This window comes from Scleropages formosus, chromosome 4 (genome assembly GCF_900964775.1).
Source record: "Scleropages formosus chromosome 4, fSclFor1.1, whole genome shotgun sequence".
NCBI lineage: Eukaryota > Metazoa > Chordata > Actinopteri > Osteoglossiformes > Osteoglossidae > Scleropages > Scleropages formosus.
The window spans coordinates 27,007,048-27,033,897 of record NC_041809.1 but is presented as its reverse complement, the minus strand read 5'-3'; the positions used below and the strand labels follow the sequence as shown (position 1 = coordinate 27,033,897).

The window sequence follows — 26,850 nt, the reverse complement described above, 5'->3', positions numbered from 1 at the left end:
GCAGTGTGTTTTGCCATTGTTCTCTCTTTGCTTTTGACAGCAGTGAATATCAAGCACTGCAGAAAACGCTCACAATGGCATCCATGGGAATACAGATTCTGGGATTGACTATAGCCATTGTCGGATTTCTTGGAGTCATCATCATGTGTGCACTACCTATGTGGAAGGTCACTGCTTTCATCGGTGCCAACATTGTGACAGCACAGACCACCTGGCAGGGTCTCTGGATGACTTGCGTGGTGCAGAGCACAGGACAGATGCAATGCAAGATCTACGACTCCATGCTGGCCCTACCTCAGGACCTGCAGTCTGCCCGTGCCCTCATCGTCATCTCCATTATCGTGGCTTTGCTTGGCATTCTTCTGGCCGTCGCAGGAGGCAAGTGCACCAACTGCATTGAAGACGAGACGCCCAAAGCCAAGGTAGCCATTGCCGCCGGCGTCACCTTCATCGTGGCTGGCGTCCTCTGCCTCGTCCCAGTCTGCTGGTCGGCCAACACCATCATCAAGGATTTCTACAACCCATTGCTGCTGGACGCCCAGCGTAGTGAGATGGGTGCATCGCTGTACATTGGCTGGGGGACAGCAGGTCTTCTGATCCTGGGTGGGGGTCTACTGTGCAGCTCATGTCCACCAAAGGACAACAAATCAAACTCTGCCAGGCACTCCCAGGCAAGATCTCTGGCTACCAGCGAGGCATACGTGTAATCGTGATTCTGTATGGGAAAATCAGCATTATTATCAACTTTGTTATAGCCTGCTTTTTTAATGTTCATTTTTTTCCCTCATGCTGAATTTATTTAGTCAACTGGTGAATTGACAGCAAAAATTGTCTGGGGAAAGAAAGCCCACTCTATATCCATTTACACTTAGAGAACAGATGGCGTCCTCAGTGAAGGCTTGAATTACATTTTGTTTTATGTATTTTCTGTAATTTTATTTCAGGCGTTTTTTTACTTTAAGAATTATATATTGAATCCCTTTTAAATATTATTAAACTATATCAATCTGAAATATTCTTGAAAAGTATTGATATATATTTGTAAAGGATTCAAAGATACTTGTAACATAATTTTTAAAAAACTATTTCAACTCTGAACAGTAATATTAACAATTAATATGATTTAGGACAGTCTGCAATGGGCCAGATACCGTGATTTTTCTTACAACTTTTATGCATTTTAAAACGGATGCAATAACAACGTGCAAGTTGAGTGTTTGCAAAAAATATCTTGCCTCTGAAACAGGTTTGTATCATGAAGCGAGATTACGTGGTCAAATGAATAACCGTATTAAACAAGTTATTACTGTCGGCAAGAAACAAGGTTAGGATTCTGTTTATTTTTGGAACCTTGTTTTTTTCAATATGTTTCTAAAAATTATTTGGCTAATTTGTAGTAATCTCTTATTGGAAAGTGACCTCCAGATCAGACTAAATATGGAATGTGTATTCAAGGATGTATGCTTGCATGTCAAAACCCCTTTTCTTTCTGAGCTTAATGATTGCAAAATACATGCGATGTGGTGGTACTTTAGAAGATCACAGTGCCTTGGGTCAGATGTTTTTGGTTTTTCAGATATACCTTGTGACATTGCTTATTTTATAAACTCTGTTATTTGCTTTCTGGTTACATTCTGTAAGTGTTGCTTATAGCTATAAAATAGTAAGACTTTTTTAATGCTTTTAATAATTCAGAGCTAAATTTCAAGTAATTTAAAATTGCTGAAAATAAAAATACATGGTTTCCATAAATTCCTGTTCAATACTGATGTTCTGTGATTTGTCTCCGAAACACGTAGAATATTCGCCATTTTGATACTGATCACTGAAACTCCAGACAGGAGCTGTTCAGTGAATTACATCGCATTGCATTACATTAATCGAGTCCCACACACCTACAGCTGGGCGCAGAAATGCAAGTTTCATTCACTCCATAATAAAATCTTGAAAACAGAAGAGTGACGAAAATGAAAAATAAACAGCAAAATAACTGTGTCTTAAATTTATAACGCTAATGTTAGTAACAGAAGGTCCCACAGAAGTCCTAAAATGAAGAGACAATAAAATCAGCAAAGGCTGAGTTTGCTTCATTTTATCCTTATAAGACTTAATGGAATATTGCCGTTTAAAAATCTGAAAACATGTTAGATTTTTAACTTGCTTCATAATTTCAAGTTTAGTTCACATATAATTTCTTCAGTAATTTATCATTTTCACACAACAGGATAGTTTCATGAAATCACCCAGTTAGCGGAATTCCCATTGTGACTGGATCAAATGACTATTATTTTCATGTGCACCGCTGTCAAACCCTGAATTAATTTCAAATAATGCTTTTGCTTTCATTTATTCAGTTTTGTTGATGTTAGTTGGACCTTTATTGTCATTGTTATGATTTTGTTTGTTCTAAGACTTTGCTTGTGCTCTTGATTATTATGGGATGGAAGAATAAAAAGAGCCTCAAGTCCACCCACCATCTCTCCCTGCCTAGTCAGATCCCAAACCCAGTGTGCTAAAACATGTCTTCGGACAATGGGAGAAAACCAGAGCATCCAGAGGAAACGCACATGAACACAACGAACACGCAAATCCCGCACGAACTGCGACAGGTTGAAATTCACGGTGCAGGAGCTGCGATGCCCCAGTGCTACCTGCTGTGCCACCACACAAACCTTTATTAATAAAGATACATTGAAATAGAGCTATACGTTGAGCGTCTAGGTGATTTCCCACCTTCAGCTTTCATCGCTTTCAGAATATCAACAGCTTACTCAATGGCCTGACTCGAGTAAGGGTGCAACTATTTCTTCTAAAGCGCTAGAGCTCACACAGAACATCTCACTGTATGTTACGCTTTTCACCACTTAGCTGGAAAGTTACATGTTTCCAACTATGTCTCCCTTTCTCCTGTCGTAATGCACAAATTGTATTTTTTCTGAGATGCACATCGCTTCGGAGAAAAGCATCTGCTAAATGAATAAATGTAAATGTGAAGTCAGTCATATATCCTCCATCAGAGGAAGAACTTTCTTTTTTGCTGTTGTTAATATAGGTTAAACCACTATCAGACCTTGGTGCAGAATTGCAGCCTCTCCTAGAGACCTTGGTAACAAATTGCATACACTGCAGTTTTGACATGAAAACTGAACCAACGAGCTTGACAGCGCAATCGTTACGGAACGGAAAACATCCATCTGAATGCAGTTATCTGGTGGAACATGCTTCTGGTGAGGCCGGCTGTATTGTAAGAGACAGCATGAATCGTCTTTAGCTAAGCTTTACCCTTTTTTTCATCATCTGAAATCACTAGCTACTTGCTAGTATTGTATCACTAATATCCTGGTTAGTTGTCAGAATGCATTCTTAGAATGTGGAGCGTTGACTGAAATAGTGGTAGTTGAGGTCATTATAACATTATATTTAATTAAAGAGAGGACACTATGGGACAGCTGGTAGTATAGGGGATAGAGCTGCTGTCTTTGGACCCAAAGGTTGCAGGTTTGAGTTTCACTTCCAACTGTACTACCCTTGAGCAAGGTACTTACCAGTAAAAATTACCCAGCTGTATAAAGGGGTAACTAATTGTAACCTCAACACTGTAAGTTGCTTTGGAGAAATGTGTCAGCTAAATGTAAATAGGTGATGTACTGTAAACCAACAATTAATTTTTATAGAGGGGAAAACTTACTGTAACCACTCACTGAAATAGCATGTCACGTGTGACAAGCACATGCTGCCCATACATATGACATACGATCACACTGATGACTCACACATCACACAGAGCACATCGGGACTGAAACTTAGGTTCACACCCAACCTGCTCCAACACACTGAGCCGCCCATCCAACTTGTTTGAGAGACGGACACAGCAGCTGCACGGACCTGGCTGCACTCATCCTTGTTCATGGCATAATCTGCGGCTCACGACTTGTTTACTAACGGGACGCAGCGGCTTGGACGGCAGTGTCTCATTCACTTCTTTAGCGTCGCTTATCTGAACGGACACAGGGAGGGCAAAGCACATCACAACAGCTGAACTGTGAGTGATACCCCGAGTACCACTTTTCAGCACTGAAACTGCTGGGCTACCACACACACGCAAGCTAAAAGAGCCTGCAAAACATTTACATTTATTTACTTAGCAGACGCTTTTGTCCAAAGCGACTTCCACTGAACTCTATGTAGTGTTATCAACCCACACACCTTATTCACTGTGGTGACTTACACTGCTAGATACACTACATGCACTGGGTCACTCATCCATACATCAGCGGAACACACTCTCTCTGTGTCACTCACACACTATGGAGGAACCTGAATAGCATGTCTTTGGAGTGTGGGAGGAAACCAGAGCACCCAAAGACTTACACTGCTAGATACACTACTTGCACTGGGTCACTCATCCATACATCAGCGGAACACACTCTCTGTCACTCACACACTACGGGGGAACCTGAATAGCATGTCTTTGGAATGTGGAAGGAAACCAGAGTACCTGGAGGAAACCCGCACAGACAGATGTGGGAGAAAATTGTATCTACTGTTTCTTTACTTTTCGTAAGGACCTTTGTTCACCTTTGAACTATGAATTAGGGATTGTTTGTGGTTGCCGCAGCGATGTGTGGCGCAAGCGAGGGCCGCGTCTGCAAGGACACATTATAACCGCACCTGGTCTGCTGCTGTGTAAAGATAAGATAGCAACACTGCACGAAGGAAACCTTCCTGCGGGAAAGAAGGAACTAACCCCCACACCCCAACAGGAGGAACACACAAAGGAAGAAGTCATGAAGCCTGGACTAAAGGCCATTAGTAACCCCATCCCGTGGTGTACAAGCATCTGTATTAAGCCTGCCCTCGGTGTGACTCTCACCCATGCCCACGTATTGCCTTAAAGGCTTCTGTAATCTGAGAGAGAAGTTGATGTTGTTCTCTCCTACCACACAGAACATGCAAACTCCACACACAGCAAGCGGGGATCGAACCCACGCCCTCTCGCACCACCCGAGGGCTGTGAGACAGCGGCGCTCCTCGCTGTGTCACCACCCACTAAATAACCAGTGTTTAATAAACACTACACTGGTAATAGGCACAAAATAACCGGTGTTTATGAGCTAACGACCTTACCGCGGAGAGAGAGAGCGAGAGAGCACAGCAAGAAATGAGGGAGTGATTCATTTTGTCACAACGCGATGAACGAATGAATCGCGCGAAGGCCACGGCATGAGGATGAGACTGATATTATACTCATATTGCAGCATTACAATGACAGCCACACAGCAATCATCTCGTTTGATAAAAAGCAGCTGCTTTTCGTAAATACAGGTCGAAGGAAATTCAGAAATGATCTTAAAAGCAGGTGGTCTGACAAAAGAGGGCGAGAAAGAAAACGGCGTTAAAAAGCTGGGTGTTTTCGTTTATGAGTTTGTGTTACTTAGTTTCTTTTGTCTGAACAGGCCATACAAGTCTAACTGGAACGCTACGTCCACAAAGACTAATTTGCATTGACCGGATTGGACATCTGGTGTCTTATGGGGAGGAGGAAAAATTCCTTTGTAGATATATAACCCAGAACTGCATGAGGAAAACATCACTGCTTTGCTGTCTCTCCACCACATCAGGAGTACCAAGTGAAGATCACTGAAGAAATCCACAATGGCTTCAGCGGGTTTACAGATCCTGGGGATGGCGCTGGCAATCATCGGGTTTATCGCGGTCATCATCGTGTGTGCCCTACCCATGTGGAAGGTCACCGCCTTCATCGGCGCCAACATCGTGACGGCGCAGATCATCTGGGAGGGTCTCTGGATGAACTGCGTGATGCAGAGCACAGGACAGATGCAGTGCAAGGTCTACGACTCCCTGCTCGCCCTACCCCAGGATCTGCAGGCTGCCCGTGCCCTCGTCGTCATCTCCATCGTCGTGGCTTTGCTTGGCATTCTTCTGGCTGTGGCAGGAGGCAAGTGCACCAACTGCATTGAAGACGAGTCGACCAAAGCCAAGGTAGCCATTGCCGCCGGCGTCACCTTCATCGTGGCTGGCATCCTCTGCCTCGTCCCAGTCTGCTGGTCGGCCAACACCATCGTCCGGGATTTCTACAACCCGTTGCTGACGGACGCCCAGCGCAGAGAGCTGGGGGCATCGCTGTACATCGGCTGGGGCGCGGCAGGTCTTCTGATCCTGGGTGGGGGTCTACTGTGCAGCTCCTGTCCGCCGAAGGAGGAAAGGCCGTATAACATGAAATACTCTCAAGCGAAATCCACAGCTACCAGCAAGGAGTATGTGTAAGCCTTCTCATGGAGAAAGTGAGAAAATTACACGATCTGCTTTCTTGGGAACCTCCTGTTTGCTTCTGCCGCTATTCCTCTGCCAGTTTTTGACCACAACAGAATTTCCCCTGTCAAAAACATGGGGGACAGACTCTTCATCTCCAGTGGACTCTTACACCGAAGTACTTAAGATTTCGTATTTAAAAATCTTCACTGCGGCGGATGTCAAACTTTGCAGCTTGTTTTCAGTGAGCACGGGAAGAGGAGGCGTCTGTGTTTTAGCAACGCATTGTCCGCGAGAGTTCCTTTTCTTCACCTTCACCATGTTCTTTTAGATGGGAAAATGTATCATGTCATTAAACTTATGCAGACCAAATGCAAAACTTCTTCTTCGAAAATATGTAATCTGTATTTTTTCTGTTGCTTGTGTAGAACATATTTTTAGGTTTAGAGACATGAAATGTTCAGTGTGTAACTTTGCTTTAAACATTGCACGACATAATATGCATACAATAATATTTCATTACATAGAAATTACATATTCATAATGTAACTTATGTAGGAGTAGCAGGAAAATATTCCTTTTTACTTTTTCTTCTGGTTTTATTTTTTTTCAGCGGCTGAACTTACTTTACAGAAAACAAAGTCAAAGAACTTTTCAGTAACTGTGTTTTCTTTCAGTTTCTTGAAGTTTAGTTTTGTTTTGCAGAAAGTTTTGTTTCAGGTTTACAGTTCAATTATCTCATGTAAATTCCACTTTAAATTTTAAACAGATCTTTTAAATTACCATGGTGAAATGGCTTCCATGCTGTGAACTGCAATAAATGTTTTGAAATGTTTTTCAGTACATGAGTATTATTATCAGAAGAATCAGAATCAGAATCAGAACGAGCTTTATTGCCAAGTATGTTCACACATACAAGGAATTTGTCTTGGTGACAGAAACTTCCACAGCACAGACAGAATGACAGTGACAAGACAGATGAGAAGACAGAATATATGAATAAAGGATAAAAAATATATAAAAAATATCAAGTACACAATATACAAAAAATAGTCACTAGACATTATATGTATGTATAGGTATGTTCTATACAAATGCAAGGGAATGTGAGTAAGACATATGATGTGATAAATAGATATAATTATAAATATAAATAGCGTTGTGTATTGCACTGGTTTACTCTCTAGAAATACAATGTCTGGAATTCTTTCCACAATTTCCCCAATTTCAGTTACATCTTTTCCTCTCTTGAAAGGCTGTTACAAAATCAATTCACACTGGCATTCGGTATGTTAGTTTACATTTAATAATTTTATGGAGCTATTTGCCCCAACAGGGGAATGCAGTAGCGCGGCCGGTTTGGCTGGGTCCCGGTGTGTGGCGGGTCTGGGGTTCGAGTCCCGCTTGGGGTGCCTTGCGGCAGACTGGCATCCCGCCCTGGGTGTGTCACCTCCACCCCTGTGCTGCTCTGTTAGGCTCCAGCTCCTGCTCAGGATAAATGGTTTCAGACAGTGTGTGTTTGCTCCAAAATTATTAAATTTGCTGTTGTTTCTTGTTGCTCCCTGGCAACAGATACACCAGTTTTTCACAACGGACATCCTAGTTTTTGTATCATAACCCAAGGTGTACCGTTGTGTTCTGTCTGCTGTCTGTATTGAAAGGTGACACAGCACAGATGCGACTGAGATAAAGAAGTGACGCAGAAGTGACACAAGGGACCGATTACAAAAGAGCCGGAAGCTGCTAAAATATTGTTCAGCTGAACTTTTTGGATGTAACAATGCCGTTTGCTCATGAACTTGATCTATACCACATCCTTGTTTCACTTACATTATTTATATACTTAACATTTTATTAACTGTATTACTTTTATACAGTTGGAAATTAGTACCCTGGCCAGGAAAAGTTCTGAAGTTTCTCATCCCTTCTGGTTATAAGCATAAGAATTTTTAAAAAAAAAAAAAAAATGTTTTTAGCTTCTCAAAGATAATATCCTTTGCTTGCAAGCCGATTTGTTTGCTCTGACCTTTCTTTCCTTCTGTATGCCGCACTTGCACTGCAAGGAAACAAACGCGAGCGGACCAAACCGCCCCTTGAACAACTGGTTTGTCAGGAAGCCGTTTCCATAAAAACATCATGCGTTCGGTTGAGGCCATTTTGCATTTCAGACTTCAGATAACGCAGGTACTGTACATCTCAAAAAACGCTAAAGATTCAGCGTCGTGGTCAGCATTTGCTGAAAGGTCTTATAAAACAGCAACTACATACACACAGTCACAAACATTGAGAGGAAAATACAATGTCCCCCCCCCCCCAGTTCAGCATTGCTTATATAGAAACCATTCAACAGCACCTGTGTGTGTCTTATTCAGTGTTACAGGATATATTTCATTCTGAGAACTGCTTATTGTTGCAGTTTGGTGCAAGTTTATTTAAAAGAAAATACCCAATAGACTAATGATGATGTAGTTCTACTTTATGGTCAACTCACACCCACAGGTCTTGGAACTTACTGGAGAAAACATGATAAAACGTTACTGATCCCTTCAGGAAAATACCCAGCCTGCCAGAAATAAACAAGCATAACCTCATGCCAGCGTATCAAGAAACACGGTACTGACTAATGCGACGTCTCATGTGATGGGAATTCGAAGGTTTCTTTCTTTCACATTCCTAAACGTTTAATTCGAGGTCATGATGCTTTTGCTGGTTACTTTTAGTATCAGGGGTGTGGCAACAGCACATACGGAAGTTTTGGTGGAACTCAGAGTCTTCATTGAGGCTATGTTAAGCATAACTCACAGGAACAAGCGATACAACTAGAGCCAACACTTACAATGGATAGCAGGAAAGTGCCAGTTCTAAGAACATTTTAAACTTCCGATAGTCCTTCAATCTCTCAAAAAGGGTTTTAATCAGTGTTAGAAGGGTAAAACCAGGAGCTGTGGGAGATACATGTAAGACAATGTCAACAGCAGCAAGACTCTTCTGAGCAACACATATATTACATCTTAACAAGATCATTTTTACAAATAAGGAAAATTCCATTTGTACTCCAAATGTATCTTTATTTTTCATATTTTGGAAAGAACAGAAAGACAGTTGTATATTTATAATAACTGTTGCAAAGTGATGTCATCATGGTGACCAGAAAATGTATTTGCATGAACCCACCTTAACATCTTAAAAAGAGATTTTTAAGATTCTCGTTTGTCAACAGTCATGTAGAAAAACCTGTCATACCACTAAGCAGAGGAAGTGCTAACCCTACATGGTACTACATGAAAGAGAAATGTTTTTACATAAACGTCACAGAAAGATGATATCACTTAGTCGATACTGTTCCTTATTTTCAGTTAAACTCTTTACCAGATGTTCTATTTTCAATAGTAATATTTTTGACAGTGTTCCATTGCATTTACTTATTTAGCTGACACTTTTTTCCAACACAGATTATAATGTTATGTTACCCATAGACTTACCAATTCTAAAGCAAGATTACTTTTACTAGAATAATTTTAAATAAGAACCTTGCATCATAATTTAATTTAACTTAATATTTAACAGGTAGCGTGTTGGAGTTGCTCCTTTGAACTCAAAAGACGCAGTTTAGAATCCCACTTCTGCTGAAGTACCCTTCAGTAAGGTACATGCACTGAATTGCTTCAGTAAAAAATTACCCAGATGTATAAATTACAAAATAATTGTAAGGAGCTTGACAACACAAGTCCTTTTGGAGAAAAGAATCAATTGAAAAATAAAATAAATTATTTTGAGCTTTATTCTGGAAGTGTGTTGATATTTGTAATTAATATATAAGTATACGACCTCACAGCTACTCAACATGACTGAAAGATTTTATTAATCATTAAAATTAAGTAAAAACAGAACAGTAAACTTGGGGGGAAAAAAAAAAAAAAAAAAAACACACACATGTCCAAATTCCTAACCCAACCATTATCTACACTTCTGGATGGCCTTTTCATTCACTGGTCTGCCATCACTCTTGGTGCTGAATGCAGTTTTCGTAAGTTGAGTTATGCGTGTTTCCCGTTCACGGTGAATCATACGTTGTTATACTGTCATCTGGTGCACGATGGCAGTATAGTTGGGCTCATGTTGTACTGATGTGCACATACTAAACTTCAGGCAAAACAGAAGTTATTCCATCCTTTAACATTTGAAACATACAGTAAATATAAGTAAAATGAATCAAATGTACTTCTCAGACTTCCCCCTTTTTTCTGTATTAAAATGGATGATACGTGGAGCATTAAAACGGCACAATAAATATACAGAAATGACAATGGATCTGGATGGATTTTAGAATCAGTCAACTGCTGAAGCATCACTGTGCTGATGAGATTTGCAATAAACTATGTAGAGTCTTCTTTTTAGCACTATAGTCTGATCAATGTATCAGACAATTTTAGCCATTTTCCTATAACCAGCGTAACATCTTGTATGGGAATTTTCCAATACACGATGAGTAGATGATTTCCCTCTCACTGTTCAACAATCGCATAGCTAAGACTTGGACTCTGGTCAGAACTCAGTCACATTTGAACCCTAATCTGGGGATTTTTTTATACAGGTACACAACTCCAGAGATGTACCCTGTTTCGTGATCAGACACTGCCCTCTCCCACTGCTCCACCTCCACGACGTCCACGCAGGTCCACAGCCCTTCCTGCTCCATCTCTGCCATCACTCGCTCCAGCTGCCTCTTGTATTCCTGGTTTTCTGCGTTAGCCCTCGTTGTCATGCACACATAGCCTCCTAAAATATATACTACTTACTAAAAAAGAAGATCAGGAGTCTAATACTAATTCATCACAAAACAGGAAAAAAATCACAACACTTCAAAAATACAAGCTGCTATTATTGTGCACATATTAGTGTATCGCTAATTATACAATTATGGCACTGCTTTATGAAAGTTATATTTTGACATACTTACAAACACGTTTACATTTTCTCATGTACTGCAAAAATTAATTGGTTAATTAAATTGACTAATAGGTATTAGTTAAAAGAATAGGAATGCAGGTAGCTGGAGTGAATTAATGCACACATGCTCACCTGGTTTAGCTGCTTGCCAGAGCTCTTTAACAACAGTGACTGGAACTTGGCCGACACTTAGGGCCCCCACAATAATGACTAAATCACAAGACTCTGTGGGAAAAAACATCACAAAATGAGGAGAGGAAGTGATGGAAGAGCACCTAGCCAATAAGTTAAAGTATGACACAAATATGTTACTGGTTAAGGAACTGGAACTGTGAGAAAAGCAGTCCTGTACTGTCAGAAGGTGCCTGCTGTTGGGCTCATGTAAAAAAATATCCAGTTGTATGCATAAGTAAACTGTTAAACTGCAACTAATTTGAATGAAAGCATCTGCCAGGCTAAAAATTCTGTATAATATAGGAAATAGGCAAAATGCCAAAGATCAAAGAATTCCTGAAATACCAGGTTCAACAGGGAGTGTTTCTTTTCCCAGCAGGCACTGCTTTAGCTCTTGGTAAAGGCCTGAGCTCTTGGCCAACTCAAGCATGGCACAGCTCCCATCGACCCCAATAAAGTGGCGAAACTTCACTTTCTGCAGCTGAGAAATGATACAAAGAACAGTGAGGATGTAACAATGAGTGAAATTCCGATTCGTTCATGCAGCAGAGAGGAACGAATGGCTTTTGTGCTCATCACAAGTGGACAATAGTGGGTGGTGTAACTGTTAGGGAACTAGATCCTCAGATGCATGACAGGAAATTTCTGTGAGCCAACTATGTAAAGCCTTTTGGAAAAAGAACACTTTTCAGAATTTAACATGACAAGGAACAATCTAATTTTCAAACCAATCTGTGCATCTGTGATGCACAACTGTTACTCACATACAGTGCGGACACCGCATAAAAACTATAGACTGCCAAACCAAGATGGGTTTAAATAAATTCCATTATGTTGCAGTACTGCAGCACTGTATTGCAGATAAGTATTGGAGACCAAAAATAATAATAATACACAATGATGTTAAACAGTAATACTGTGGGGCTGGTGCCTCACAGCACCGAGGTTGTGTGTTCAAACACAGGAGCAAGTCACACTCAGTCTGTGTGAAGTTTACATGTCCTGTTTATGTTTGCATGGGGTTCTTCCTTGAGCTCGTTTCAGGTGAACTGGTCACTATAAACTACACGTGCGCGTGTGAGTGTAACCACTGTTAGCACTCTACAGGGTACAGATGGGTGAATGACTGTAGGGAGTTCTTTGTATCCCACATCATAACTAAATCCATCTATCCATTTTCTTGCCTACTTGTCCTTCTAGGGTCACGGTGGCAGCAGGGAGAGCAGAGAGGCCCAGCCACCCCTGTCCCCCGCAACTTCCTCCAGCTCAACCCGGGAGATCCCCGAACGCTCCCAGGCCAACAGGGAGATACAATCTCTCCAGCAGGTCTTGGGGCAACCTTGGGGTCTTGTCCCAGTTGGCCGTGCCTGGTATACCTCCAAAGGGAGGCGCCCAGGGGGCATCCTTATCAGATGCCCGAACCACCTCAACTGGCTCCTCTCAGTGTAGGAGTAGCGGCTCTACTCTGAGTTCCTCCCGGATGGCCGAACTCCTCACCCTGTCACGGAGAGCGAGTCCCACCACCCTGCGGAGAAAACTCATTTCAGCCGCTTGTATTCGCGATCTTATTCTTTTGGTCATTACCCAGAGTTCACAACCATAGATGAGGGTAGGGACGTAGACCAACCGGTCAATAGAGAGCTTTGCCTTATGGCTCAGCTCCCTCTTCACCACTACAGTCCAGTACAGCAACCGCATTACTGCTGCTGCTGCTCGTAGCCTGTGGCCTATTTCACGCTTCCTTCTCCCCTCACTTGTGAACAAGACCCCAAGATACTTAAACTCCTCCACCTGGGGCAAATTCTCTCCCCTTACATGAAGGGGGATATGCCATCCTTTTCCGTGACAGAACCATGGACTCAAGACTTGGAGGTGCTGATCCTCATATCAACCGCTTCACACTCAGCTGCAAACCGTTCCAGTGCGTGCTGGAGGCAGCCATGAGACGGTGCCAAAAGGACAACGTCATCTGCAAAAAGCAGAGACGTCACCTTCCGGCCCCCACACACAACGCCCTCTTGACCTTGACTGCGCCTTGATATCCTGTCCATGAAAACCACAAACAGGAGTTGGGACAAGGCACAACCTTGGCAGAGTCCAACACCCCCACTGAACGGGCTTGACTTAATGCCCAGTATGGGGACACGGCCCTCGCTCCACGTGTAGAGACCGAATGGCCCGCAGTAGTGGCCCCGGTACCCCACACTCCCAAAGCATCATAACTAACTTTAGATAAAGGAGTCAGCTAAATACTACATTTTAGTTATTATACATCACTTTGGAGAGAAGTGTTGGCTAAATTATTAAGTGTAAATGGAGCACCTTGGGTTTGCTTTAAGATTAGGGGATGCGACCCTCCTCCATTCTGAGGGCCTGTGCCACATGGTGACCGCACTGCTTTGGCCTTTTATTGACTAAAACTATGAGAAAGGATTCCCTCCGTTGCACAAGTTCGGAGTATACAAAATGTGTCAGTGCACCACACAATCAGTTAATTCAGAAGAAGGGGTAAGTAGGCGGACACCGCGCTCCACCAGTATTCACCTGAGCGCCGACCAGACCCGTGCCGCAGGCCACGTCTAGGACGAGCGCCCCCTCGCGGTCACCTGGAAAGGCAGCTGACAGACACCGAGCGGCCAACATCGGAGCCCGATAGTCCAGGATGTGCACGTCCTGCTCGCTCAGACAGACAGACAGACAAACGTGAGTCGGCGTCAAAGCGGCGTAAGGCGACAGCGCGTGCAGCGCGTTTGTGACGTCGACAACAGGGCAGCGGAGGGGGGTCGTGAAACACACTCAATCTTCATTTTTACCTCGTTATAATTAGCAGCCCATTCGTTATAGAAAGCTACTTTGTCCTCGGCGCCCGCGTTTTTGTGTGCGGAGAGTATGACGTTTCTCACATCGGAAAAAGTCCTGCCGTTTTCTTCCATTTATGACTATTCGAATACACGTCACGTCTAATGCAGCGATATCATTATTACTAAGGCGCGAACGCAGCCCAACTGTACATTTAAATGTCGTTTAAACTTTTCCAGCACATATTCGATTTCTGACCTACTGCTCCTTTCCCAGAGCTCTGCGACCGAGACGAAGCCGCGGGAAGCAGAGCACTTCTCGTGCGCGCGAACACGCGAGATTTGCCGCGCGGCGGCCCGAGCCAGTGCACGCTGCCTCGCGGGGAGGAGGGAGCGCGCTCTCCCAGAATTCCCGTGGCCGCTCGCAGTTCGCAGTCCCACCTGTAGAGCGAGCTCAAAACAAAAGGCTGCGTATGTGCCGTAGGCGGCTAGCTGGAGAAGCTAGCCAGCGAGGCAGTGGCGCGGCGCCGCTTTAAAAACAGACGTATCGATATGTGTTGTTAAAGACAACATGGGCGAAAGGGGAACGCTGCGGCAGACGAGCAGTTTTAGACTAGTTGTGACTGTTTCTGTCTCGTAGAAAGGACTCCGTGAACTTTCCTAGCTCACGAGTCGACTTCTGCTCCGGCTCAGATTTCCTACTGCAATCCGGGCACTTTCGTTTCGCCGTTTCGGCCTGCTTCTCTCTCTGGAAATAATATTCCAGTCAAGTTAAGTAAGTGTCTGTACTTTTTCATCACATTTTCGTGTGCCGCTGCCTGTCGAATGTTAAGTGTCACCGAAAACATGATTAATGTTGGTATCAGTCTCTGGTAGCTCTCCTCAGTGCTTCAGAAACTCCAGCAGGACTCAGTGTGTGTGTGTCGGGGGGTGGGGGCTGTTACTACGGAGCTCAGCGAGCTGGACGGGCGCTGTGTGTTTGGAGCTTCCCGGTGGGCCGCGCCGCGGCTGGACTCTCAGCGTCACTGGCCTTAGCTGCATGGAACGACTGCTGCTGTGTCTGTCGTCCCCCCGCGTGTTGCCCTCGGTTTCCAACTTACCTCTTGGCTTTCGACTGAGTGGCTGATAAACTGGTGGCTTTTTTCCTCAGTTGTTATGTTTAGTCCGAGACTTCGTGACGTACGATTTCATTACGTCATGAAGTACAAACTGGACGGATGAAATCTTCTTAATGTTTTTTTTTTTTTTTTAAAAGTTTGCCATTGCTTTCTTTTGCAGTTGCACTAGTACCAAACATGTCGATCTTGGGTTTAAAGAAGAAACAGCCAAAGACTTTTAAGGTGAAAGTCATCACCATGGATGCGGAGGTGGAGTTCAGCTGTGAGGTATCACTATTTTACAGCATCTTCACCCTGACTTTCACTCACTGCCTTGTAGTGACAGTTTGTCTTTGAGATCCGTTACATTTCTCCTATCCTTAAAATCAAAATTTTATTGTTGTGAATCAGCCTCTATGTTCTCCATTGCATAGAATTGGATTAAATTGAAAAGCAAAAGATAGTCTAACATTTAAGTCTTACCACAGTGTACATCTGATCTGGATATTTATTAGAAAAGTTTAAGTTTAGCGTATTGAATGATTGTAGAAATACAGACCATCCAGAGATCTAGATTTGCAACATTTTCCTCGTTTGTATTGCTTTGTGCACTGCTATATTTTGTCAAAAGTTAAGGATAGACCACATCGTGTAGGTTCTGTCTTTGTTTATAGTTATCAGTTTATGAACTGTTTACATGTTCTGTTTTTAGTCCTTTATTAACAAGAAAAATATTGTCATACAATTACAGTATAATTTAATTTTAAATACAGTCATTATAATATAAAGCATAGATTATACATGTCCCTGACCACAGAGCAAAGCAGACATTCAAGTCTGAGTTTTATGTTTGATGTTTTGGACACCACTTTATAGTATATTAAAAGTCAGAGACACAATAAAACTTGAGTAATAAAGTTTCAGTTCAAGATGTTCCATATAAGTATTCTATAAATCTTCACAAACACAAATATTAATGTTCTTTTAAGGTTACAGTTAGTGTAAGAATCGATAAACTCATTTACATTATTTCATGCAACAGACAGCATTTTTGTGACCAGCGCTCTTTACATTTATTAACTTAGCAGACGCTTTTCTCCAAAGCAACTTACAATGAATAGTATGTAGTGTTACTAAACCCACACACCTTATTCATCAAGGTCATTTACACTGCTAGATACACTACTTACAATGCGTCACTCATCCATACATCAGTGAAACACACTCTCTGTGTCACTCACACACTATGGGGGAACCTGAACAGCATGTCTTTGGAAGGAAACCCACGCAGACATGAGGAGAACATGCAAACTCCACAGAGACTGAGTAGCGATCGAACCCACGTTCTCTTGCACCACCCAGGCACTGTGAGACAGCAGCACTACTCGCTGTGCCACCATGCCGCCCACTTTACACATCCGCTGCACTCCCTCGTGGCCTGATGCAGAGGTGATTTTTACTTCTGAATAGGAATGTCTCTCTTTAAGGTGAAGTGGAAAGGAAAAGATCTGTTTGACCTCGTTTGCCGCACAATCGGGTTAAGGGAGACCTGGTTCTTTGGGCTCAGGTACATTGTGAAAGACACTTATGCCTGGCTGAAAATGGAAAAGCGGGTGAGTGATGTTCTTCCTGCTGGGTGACTTCTAGAACATTAATCATAATTGTGTTATTCATGTCACTAAATTAACAGGATGTTTTTTGTTGTGTACTTTTAAAAATGCTAATAATAGGTTGTCTCTGAAAAGAACATACAGTATATTTTTCATGTATAATATTGAATGACAGATCCCATGTCTACATTATCTGACATTTAATTAGACAGATGATGATTTGAGAGGAAAAAAATACATTTTCTTGGTCTTTAAGTTGTCATGCTGTAGTTACCTACATGTCATCCTTGGACTTGGGGAATAGAATGTAACAATGAGTCTGATTATATTCCGAGTAGCAAAAATGTAAGGTCTCTGTTACTGAAACGGAAATTGTCAATTTATGAAAATGCATTGTACATGTACAGTGACTAACCAGAACAATAATATTTTGTTAAATATATTTTTTTACATTCCTTTTCAAGGTTTTGGATCAAGAAGTTCCAAAGGAATTCCCAATCACATTTCACTTCCTGGCAAAATTTTTCCCAGAGAAAGTGGAAGAGGAGCTTGTCCAGGAAATTACTCAACACCTCTTCTTTCTACAGGTCCAGGTTCTTTGAATTGCTTCTCTGTAGCTTTTTTGTGCTTTGTTTTACAGTTTGTTTAAATTAGATGGTGGTTTTCTGTTGTGTTTTTTTTTTTTTTTTTTTTTATGGGCTGTAGGTTAAAAAGAAAATCTTGGATGAGGAGATATTTTGCTCTCCAGAAGCCTGCGTTCTTCTGGCATCGTATGCTGTGCAAGCCAAGGTCAGTCCCTCAAACCAATCTCTTCACAGTGGCAGCACATGCTGAGGTTACATGGCCACTAATATCTTAGAGGACTTATGGTACTAGAGATAGAAAGAATTCAAAGTTTATTTGTTGACCTATAGCAATTTTTAAACGTGTAAACTTTGCAAATGAATACATACTGTTTACATCTGTACCTCTCAGTCCATGTTCATACATATGAGTTGTGTAACGTTAATGTGCCTGAAATGGTAATTTATTGGAAAAACACACGTATGACCATTGATTTTAAGGTCTATTTGTTGACAAAGTCTAATTCAGTGACAGTGCAGCATCTATTTTTATAAGTCCAAAATAAGATTTGCTAATCTCAGTACTGCCCTTTCTCAGTCTTAACTAATAGCACTAACTAAATCATTTGTAATCAGATTATTCTATGAGATTGGAGATTTATCACTGCTGGTTGAGCCATCAGGCTACCAATCAATTACATTAAGGTACATTATAAGGCAATACACTGCAAAAAAAAAAGTCTTCCCTTGTCTGTTATATTTCATAACATCAATGCCAGTGTCTGGTGAAAATAGAGTAATAGCTGTCTGTTCCATGGGATTATAAGATTGCCTGCAAGGATTAAAGGCAAAAGCCTGTATGTGCTATTGCGGTAAATTAAATGCAAGTGAACATCATATTTTAACAGTTTCAACTGTAATGCATTATCAGATATGTTTATTGGTGTATGTTATGGCATGTTCTGTGATGTAAGTAAATATATATATTATATACACACACACACACACACACTATTGTTCTGGTTCTTATGAGGTGCTGTTCTGGACTAGAGTGATTCTAGGTGGATAGTGCTCCACTGTTTTGACATTGTACTTTGCAGAGATACCTGGCTCATGCCACTTTTGAATAAAATGTTGTATTGTAATGGGAGGGTTGTCTTTGCAGCAAAATTGTCTAATTCAGTGCACAGATTATTCCCTGTGTAAAATTATCAGAAGTACACATTTTAACAATTTGAAATGTTATGAATCACAGTTGTATGGGTAAAAGTTATTTTGACTAATTTAAAATGGTATTTTGCAAATGCAGTGGCCCAATAAAAATGCTTCTGACCCAGTTCTGATGTCATGTCATTGCTGCTCATTTGTCAGTGATGGACTCTGCAGTTGCAAGGGACAGTGAGTGTCGTAGTAGTTAAAAAATGTAGTACCATTGATCAGGGTATTTTCCCTGAATAGCTCCACTAAGAATACCAAGTTGTATAAATAGGAAAAATAATTAAGTAGCTTAGTGTGTAAACTTAATGTTCTAAGTCACCTTTAGCAAAGGCAGCAGCTAAATTGTGAATAATTCATAAGTTTAACAGGCAAAATGTCTAGAAGCCTTGGAAAAATTACCAACATATAAAAGTATCCAAACTTTTGTTTCTTTCAGTATGGTGATTATGATCCAAATTTTCACAAACCAGGCTTTTTGTCACAAGATGAGCTTTTGCCTAAAAGGGTAAGTGACTAGTGTTGTTTTGAATATTTCAAAAGGAGTCAGTTCAGGACTTCTCAAAATTATCAAAACAATTTGAGTCTTGCCACTTGTGAGTATCTATATATTTGAGTTTTCTACCTCTGTGTTAGTTTAGTTGACTTTTTTTTTTTTTTTCCCTCTTTTGTACGTGTCCCTGGCTGTGTTACTGGTAGGTCCTGATGCAGTACCAAATGACTGCCGACATGTGGGAAGAGAAGATTACTGCCTGGTATGCTGAGCACAGAGGAATTGCTAGGTGAGATGAAGATCACAAAGGTTATTGACAATAATTTGCTCTTTCTGTGTGTTTTTAGACTTATTAAAAACTCTTTTCATCAACTTCTCCTTTTTCAAGGGACGAAGCTGAAATGGAGTATTTGAAAATTGCTCAAGACCTGGAAATGTATGGAGTCAGTTATTTTTCAATAACGGTAAACTCATAGAGATGTCACCTTGCCAAGTGGCTTGGATGATCAAAGAGCAGTTGTCAGTGTTCAAGTGAAAATATTGGCCATTGATTCTTAGTTTCTGCAATAATCTCCACAGCAAAATAAGAGGGATACAGATCTGCTGCTGGGTGTGGATGCTCAAGGGCTTCACATATACAGCCCAAACAACAAGCTGAACCCCAACAAGTCCTTTCCCTGGAGTGGGATCCGCAACATCTCCTACAGCGAGAAGGAGGTAGAAATATACCAAGATTTTAAGCAGAACTGCTTGAATGCTTTTGTAACTTTTGTTAAACTATTGGTGTCTTTCTCTTCAGTTCACGATAAAACCACTGGACAAAAAGAAGGAAGTCTTTAAGTTCTACTCCTCCCAGCTTCGAGTCAATAAACTGGTGGGTCCTGTTCTGCTACTGTAGTGTCACCTTGAGTATCTCATGAAGAACATTGTGTTGCGGAACTGTTGTAAACTTACCTGTTTTTTCACTCTTTCCACTACCTTCCTTGAGCAGATACTGCAACTGTGCATCGGGAACCACGATCTGTTCATGAGGAGGAGGAAGGTAGACACTATCGAGGTCCAGCAGATGAAAGCACAGGCCAAGGAGGAGAAGGCTCGAAAAAAGGTTTGTTGGATTGCAGGGGGTCTAGCAGTTCAAAGCCTTGACTTGACATATTGGTTGCTTTCTTTTATCAGTATTCAAGCAACAAATAGTACCTGGATTTATTGGAAATGTTGTTCATTGACTGTGCTGTTGTGCTTTTGGCATTTTTGGCTCTGGCAAAGCTTTGACTGTGGGCACGTGGGTCCATGTGGCTTCAGGTGGAGCGCCAGATCCTAGCCCGGGAGAAGCAAATGAGGGAGGAGGCTGAGCGAGCTAAGGAGGAGATGGAGCGACGGCTGTTCCAGCTGCAGGATGAGGCACGCCTGGCAAATGAGGCACTGGTGAGCCTCGGGGATGGTTTGTATTTTGTGCATCGGTATTTATGTTGACTGGTTCATGACATGTAGGTGCTAGCATCTGAAGTTAGCCATATGCTAGATGCGGATGGGCTGCTTATATACCATTATCTGGCCCTTACCACTAGTACCTGCACCAGACAATCTAAACAGTCCTGGAAAACCCAACTCCAGGTTCTCGTACACAGCACCTTGAATTTCATGTCTATCAAAGGTATGATTGTTGTCTGAATTATCCATCTCTGCTTTTCTTTGTATACAAAATTGCTTAGAATATATGAGAATGTTTGGTATAGCTTCAGACTCTTAAGGGATTAAAAATTACTGTTTACTCCCTTCCCAGCTTCGCTCAGAGGAGACTGCAGACCTGCTGGCTGAGAAGGCACAAATTGCAGAGGAAGAGGCCAAGCTGTTGGCCCACAAAGCAGCAGAGGCAGAGCAGGAGCGCCAGCGACTGGAGGTTACAGCTCTCAAAACCAAGGAGGAGAAGCGGCTGATGGAACAGAAGATGAGGGAGGCAGAACAGCTGGCTGTGAAGTTAGTGGAGCAGTCGGAAAGGAGGTCAGTTGGGAGTTGTATGGAGAAGGTTCCTTGAACACAACATGCTTAATTGAAATCACAACTTGAGATCTCTGAGTGAGGCATTGATTTACACTTGGATCACCAAGTGAAGGCTTCGGCTGTTCGGTTCCATGGAAGGAATAAGATTATAGCTCATGCAGCATGACAGCTGAGATCAACTCGACAAGCTTCCTTTCTTCACTGATGAGTCATAAGAGTGGAAACCAGCTTGTATTTGTGCTCTCTGTATCTTTGTTTTTGTGCATAAAGTACAGTTGCGAGTCTTTTTGTGTTATCTCCTAGGTTGAAGGAGGCAGATCACCTGAAGCAGGACCTGAATGAGGCCAAGGATGCTGAGCGCAGGGCTAAGCAGAAGCTGCTGGAGATCACCAAGTCTACCTACCCTGTACGCTCAGTAATATCAGTTAGCTGATTACCCATCTGAAGCAAAGTTTAGTCCTGTATATTTTTGTAAAGTGCCACTCTTTGCCTCACAATGCTTATCAGATAATTATGCAAAAAAAGTAGTAAGAGATACACATTTTGTAACATTAGTAATACTACATATGCCAAGAAAACCTTTTTTTGGTAGGTTACTTTCATCAAAATATGCATATCTTTTCAATTTTATGGCCTGCTACTGCTAATTTTGAATATTTGCTAAACCCCTGACTTAAGTTTTCATTGCACCCCCCCCCCCCCCCCCGACTCTGCTGTGTTTCAGCTAATGGCTGCATACTCCAGCCCCCCTCCTCCACCTGATGGGACAGGCCTTCACTTGGAAGCCGGGTCTTGCAGGATGGACTTCAAAGACACAGACATGAAGAGGCTCTCTATGGAGATCGAAAGAGAACGGTGACTTTCCCACTGAACTGCTACTGTAAAAATCAAGCAGTTTCAGCATTGCTTTTTTTTGTTAGTCTTGTGTTTAGTGTTGTAGTTTGGCAGGCTAATCTGTCTGAATGTGGTAATGTTGTGTGTCTGGCAATATTACATGTGTAAGAGTGTGTGTGTACATGCATTGCAGGTTGGAGTACATGGAGAAGAGCAAACATTTACAGGACCAACTAAAGGAATTGAAATCAGAAATAGAGTCCCTGAAGTTGGAAGAACAGCAGCAGGGCGGCTTGTTCGCCCACCGTGGGGATGCCAGAGTATACGTTGATCCACCCTACATCCCCCACAGCAATGTAGGTGTCCCTGTGAGCTAAAAAGGTTGGATAAGTTTTCGGTGGTTTAGGCCACGGGTGTTTTGTAACACTAAAAGCTTGCTAATGATGTTTCCAGTGTTTCTGATCTGTCCTTCTCTTCTGGGTTCTCCAGCTTTTAGTCCTGGAGGACTTAAGCATCTGTAGCCACTTGTTCCTGCCAGGCAATGAAACCACTGGATTCCAGTAAAGATGCTCTTGGTTTAATCAGCTTGTCAGTGGTTTTCAGCCATCAAAGAGAAGACTCAAGTCACACAGCTCTAACTTTTATTCCTCACAGCATCCTCTTCATTCTCTGTGGATTCCTGCAGTGATATTTCTCATCACTAAGAAGTTAGGAGTTTTGGTTTTCCAAATGTCACATCATTCTACATTTCAAACTCAAGATATTTTTTCTGATCACCTTTTTATGAATAAATTCAATTCAGTTTTTTTTTTTTTTATTTTTTTAACTGCTATGTGCAGATCATTTTAAATGGCCCAGTTATTCTGCTTTGTTTGATCTATTTAACACCGTCTAATGGAATTCCTTTTTTCTTACATTGTAATTCCTGTGTGCCGGTTTGTTGCTTTGACTTTAGGTCGGGCACTATGATTTGGAGGTTATCTACATTTGAATCCCCCAGTGAGGATAATGGAACAGTCCTGAGGTGAATTACCTTACTGCTTTCATTCCCCACCTTGCTCCCTGCCACTGTGGCCTCTTCCACATTAGGCTCCCATCGTGTGCGTTGGACCACATGATACTTGGATGCAATTTCTCTGGAAATAAGAATCAGCAGTGGATGACACCTGCTGAATTAAGCAAAGAGGAAAGAATTAGATAAAATGGTGACTGAAGTTGGTTATAGTTATAAGAACGATATTACAAGTGTAGTGCATATTTTCTGTTCTGTGATCTTGAAGTGGGTATGTGTTGCATGGCAGAGGTGGGGCTGGTGCACGCTTTCCTAATGAGGATTATTTTTTTTCCACAGCACTGGTGTCCTTCTCACTAGTCACAGCACCGAATGCAGTTGTGTCAGGAGGTGTTAAACCCCTCAACAGTGTTATTAGTTACTGAAGAATGTCACTTAATGGCAGTAGAGACATAGGATTAAAAAAAAAAAACTCCCAGCAGCAGGTGAGAGGTCTGGAGAATGGCTCTTCACGCTGGAGAACCTGTCCCATCCCCTCACCTGAGGCACATTACATGCCACAGTGCCATCCTATTATGTACAGGCTGCAGTAGAAGTTACTAGCCTCCTTCTGAGGAGCTTTGGCTTTGTAGTTCAGGGATGTACTTTGCTCTTTGTGGAGTAAACCCCTTCTCCCTCCTCCTCTGATCCTGGCACTTTCTGCTTTTCTTTAACTCTGAACTTCCATGTCACTCTACATTGTTGCCAAAGGAAAATAAGTTGGGTATGTAGTACACCACCAGCACTTCCAATTGCATGGTGTAGTTGATGATCATTGTACAGAGAGCAGAAATCTCAGCATGAGGTCAGCAGGGTAGGGTGCATCTGTGTGTACTCCAGTGTTAAATGACACATCTCTGCTGAGCTGTATGATGCTGTATTGTTTCTTCTGTGGCTTTGTGCAGTGTTTCTTCTATAACTGTATCCTTGTCAAAGTTGGTACCTTGATTATACTAAAATAACTTCTTTTCCCCTTTTTCTCCTGCAGGGTAACTCTGCCTTCTTGGCTCACATGGCATATTCTGAAGAGGTGTGATCGGACCCACAGTTCCAGAAGCTGATGATAAGCATGAAGAGCAGGGAACTGTCTTGTTGCCTTGCACTGATCATGGCTACAACATGTGTATATAATGTTATGAATTAACAAAACTTTGTATTAGCTTTCAAAGCTTTGAAATACCTCCCAAAAAGTATCAAGTTTTCCTTTTTTGTTTTTGCCTAAGATGTTAACCCAGCATGTTTTGTTTGATGCACACTTTTTGCATTTTTTCAAGATTCAGGAAGATTAGAGTTCAGCTTTGAGTTTTATTTTCAAAAAGGGAATCTTATAAAAATGTTATGTAAAAAGCTATGCAATACATGGGAATGGAGATGAGAATGTCATTATATGAGCCCAAGTGCAGTCTGCATTACATTGCTGCCACGCTTGGTGTGTAGTTACCAGTGTGAAGGGGTCTGTTGTACTCTACATCACAGTAGTTGTCACATGTCCCTTGTTCACATGGTTTTTACTGCAGCTTCAGGCAAGCTATGGTGCTTTGTTCAAAAACCGAAGATACTAAAACAGGAAAAAGAGCTTGAGCGGACATTTCTGTTTTTTGTGTTTGTTTTGGTGAGCCTGCACATTTATGTTTAATTTTTTGTAACGTCCGTTTTTCAGTATCCAAGCATTGTGCCTTATTTTTAATGTACATTTCCCCAGTGTCTCTGAAAGTGCATGCTCACATTTCAGCCCTCTGTTTGCCTTTTGTGATGCTGGTATATGCAGGTTTCTCCTGCTGTTGTTTCTTAACAGGATGGTCCTACTGGCTGGGGTCCTTCTCCAGTTGTTCTTCAGTCTTTTTGATAGTTACAGTTCATGTGTTGAAGCTGCAGTCATTACACTTGTGAAATCACGCTCAGTAGTATTTACACCACTCCAACAATTTATTCATAAGGACTGCTTTGCTGAAACTTGCATTGGATGACCAGCATTCTTGCATATACTACTTTTGGTTTGAATTGTTTTTGAACACCTGACGTCTTTGCCAGCATAATGGCAAAGATTAAATGTCCATGCTTTAGTGATTAGCCATAAAGCTGGTTTTTAATTTTTGGTTTGTGAGTCCCCTATGGTGAAGAATCACAGTCCAAACAAGAATTAAAGCACTTAGTCTTATAAAAGGGCTACTCCAGCAAACACTACCAGGATTTGGGGGGTCTGTAGTATTTTGAAACAATATGAAATATATTTTTATGCTTCACATGTCATTGGTAGACATGGATTTGCAAGTGCCTCACTGTTTTGTACTTTGTGACTGACATTTATTTCAATAAAACAAGATGTAATATCTAGTTTCTTAGTTTAATTCTTCAGACTGGTCTGTCTGACTGTATAGCACTTGACAGTATACTTGGTGTTTTTGGGTAGATAGCTGTGCTAAAGTTCTGTCTACGTTGTCTGAAGCCCAGTCAAACTTGATATTGGAGCTGCAGCTGCTGTAGTTAAGAAACTGAAATGCGAACAAAGTTCCTTTCAAGTAAACACAGCACATTGTCTATAGAACGCTCCTCTCGCTGAATATTTAATGTACAAATTTAACATGTTCTGCATGACTTGAACGTCTGTACTAAATGTTTTCTTTGTGGATAGAACTGCACGCTCGATGTAGTTCAAACTTTTTGTCCTGGGCATGTAGAGCTCCTTGCCTATACATCTTATAGCTGTCTGACACAGATAGGAGTGAAATAATAGTATCGCAGCTTTGTGCCGCTTCTTTGCCAAAAGAATATTAGTGCTCCTTTTCTAGAAGGACCTCCAAACTTTCCAAAGGGTGGAATACTTGCCTTCCCTCCCCACCTGTTAAAAGGCTTGCGTAAAGGTGCGACTTGAGAAGTATCTGTAAAAATGTTGCCCTACTGAAGGTGACCCCTCCATGTGTTGTAAAAATTGCAGCTCCACTGACCTAGTGATGAATAATGCAGCATCTTTGCTTGGGGTTCTAGTTTTGAATGATGGGGAATGTGAGTGAAGAAAGGCTGCAAGGCTGCTCAGGGGAAATCTGCCAGTTGCTGGAGCAGGAAACTGCCTGCCACTTTGCTAAATTGAGGGTAGCGACTTGGCGAACTCTTTACAGATGGCACAAAATCAGCATATAATGAATGGAAATGGTTGGGGAGCAGGGTGGGCATTAGAGAAACAACGGCTGCTGGGACAAAAGAAAAAGGAGGGCTGTGTTTGCCTGTTTTCACTGCCAGTGTCAGTCACGCTGCTGCTTCGGGTAAAAGGGGTAAACAAAGGTTATAAATGATATTGGAAACCGACTAAAAACAAATAACTCCAGCTGAGCATAAAAGAATGCTAAGACTAGGAGAAAGGGAGAGAAAAAGTAGAGCTGGCACTAACTCACGTCACTTCGCGCTGAGGCAAAAATACTGCGTCAGCAAACGCTCTCGGGCAACTTAATAAATTCCCCTTCATGCCACAAGAGGGTGGAAGCGACTGGGGCTATGAAGAAATTCAATCACAACTCAAGCTGAAATAAAGTAAAAATATGAAATAATGTCTTTCCTAATGAAACTGCTATGTAGGTCAACACTTTCATTGCCATATATTTTGCACAGCTAAACGTTCAGAAATCACAGCATAAAAAAAGGTAGAATGTTGTTCAACGTTGGTAATGGATTTTATAACACGAGTGGGTTCTTGTTCAACACCGATGCGATGAAAAGCTGTGGGAAGGTGAGGACGGTCACCTTCCATGTCCCGCTCTCAGGGCTTCCTGTTGCGCGGATCAGATAAGCAGCGGCTC

At 41.8% G+C, this 26,850-nt stretch overlaps 4 protein-coding genes across 7 annotated transcripts; 3 read left to right on the top strand and 1 right to left on the bottom strand.

The window, feature by feature from the left end:
- On the top strand, window positions 1–2,298 carry LOC108921244 (claudin-4-like). Its single transcript, XM_018730597.2, has one exon. The coding sequence runs from the start codon at window positions 75–77 to the stop codon at window positions 705–707; it is 633 nt and encodes a 210-aa protein (XP_018586113.2). The 5' UTR covers window positions 1–74; the 3' UTR covers window positions 708–2,298.
- Window positions 2,299–5,579: 3,281 nt separating this feature from the next.
- On the top strand, window positions 5,580–7,113 carry LOC108921245 (claudin-4-like). The gene has a single exon (XM_029251336.1). It carries the CDS (start codon window positions 5,656–5,658, stop codon window positions 6,286–6,288), a length of 633 nt encoding a protein of 210 aa, XP_029107169.1. The 5' UTR covers window positions 5,580–5,655; the 3' UTR covers window positions 6,289–7,113.
- Window positions 7,114–10,178: 3,065 nt separating this feature from the next.
- Window positions 10,179–14,522, bottom strand: mettl27 (methyltransferase like 27). The gene is made up of 5 exons (XM_018730693.2): window positions 14,211–14,522; window positions 13,942–14,070; window positions 11,743–11,878; window positions 11,356–11,448; window positions 10,179–11,052 (listed from the first exon to the last, which is right to left on the bottom strand). The coding sequence occupies exons 1-5, from the start codon at window positions 14,328–14,330 to the stop codon at window positions 10,826–10,828; spliced, it is 705 nt and encodes a 234-aa protein (XP_018586209.1). The 5' UTR covers window positions 14,331–14,522; the 3' UTR covers window positions 10,179–10,825.
- An 88-nt stretch (window positions 14,523–14,610) lies between these two features.
- nf2b (NF2, moesin-ezrin-radixin like (MERLIN) tumor suppressor b) lies at window positions 14,611–25,372 on the top strand. Of its 4 annotated transcripts, XM_018730690.2 has the most exons (18): window positions 14,611–14,970; window positions 15,474–15,580; window positions 16,780–16,905; window positions 17,367–17,489; window positions 17,608–17,691; window positions 19,120–19,188; window positions 19,380–19,462; window positions 19,562–19,637; window positions 19,753–19,890; window positions 19,973–20,047; window positions 20,165–20,278; window positions 20,476–20,598; window positions 20,957–21,174; window positions 21,478–21,580; window positions 21,899–22,029; window positions 22,202–22,364; window positions 22,964–23,032; window positions 24,048–25,372. In XM_018730690.2, the coding sequence occupies exons 2-17, from the start codon at window positions 15,491–15,493 to the stop codon at window positions 22,997–22,999; spliced, it is 1,752 nt and encodes a 583-aa protein (XP_018586206.1). In that variant the 5' UTR covers window positions 14,611–14,970; window positions 15,474–15,490; the 3' UTR covers window positions 23,000–23,032; window positions 24,048–25,372. The 4 variants fall into 4 exon arrangements, 3 of the variants coding, with proteins under 3 accessions (XP_018586206.1, XP_018586205.1, XP_018586208.1); XM_018730689.2 differs by lacking the exon at window positions 22,964–23,032; XR_001965040.2 differs by lacking the exons at window positions 21,478–21,580; window positions 21,899–22,029; window positions 22,202–22,364; window positions 22,964–23,032; window positions 24,048–25,372 and adding an exon at window positions 20,742–20,827 and having other exon boundaries at window positions 20,957–21,026.
- Window positions 25,373–26,850: the final 1,478 nt, after the last annotated feature.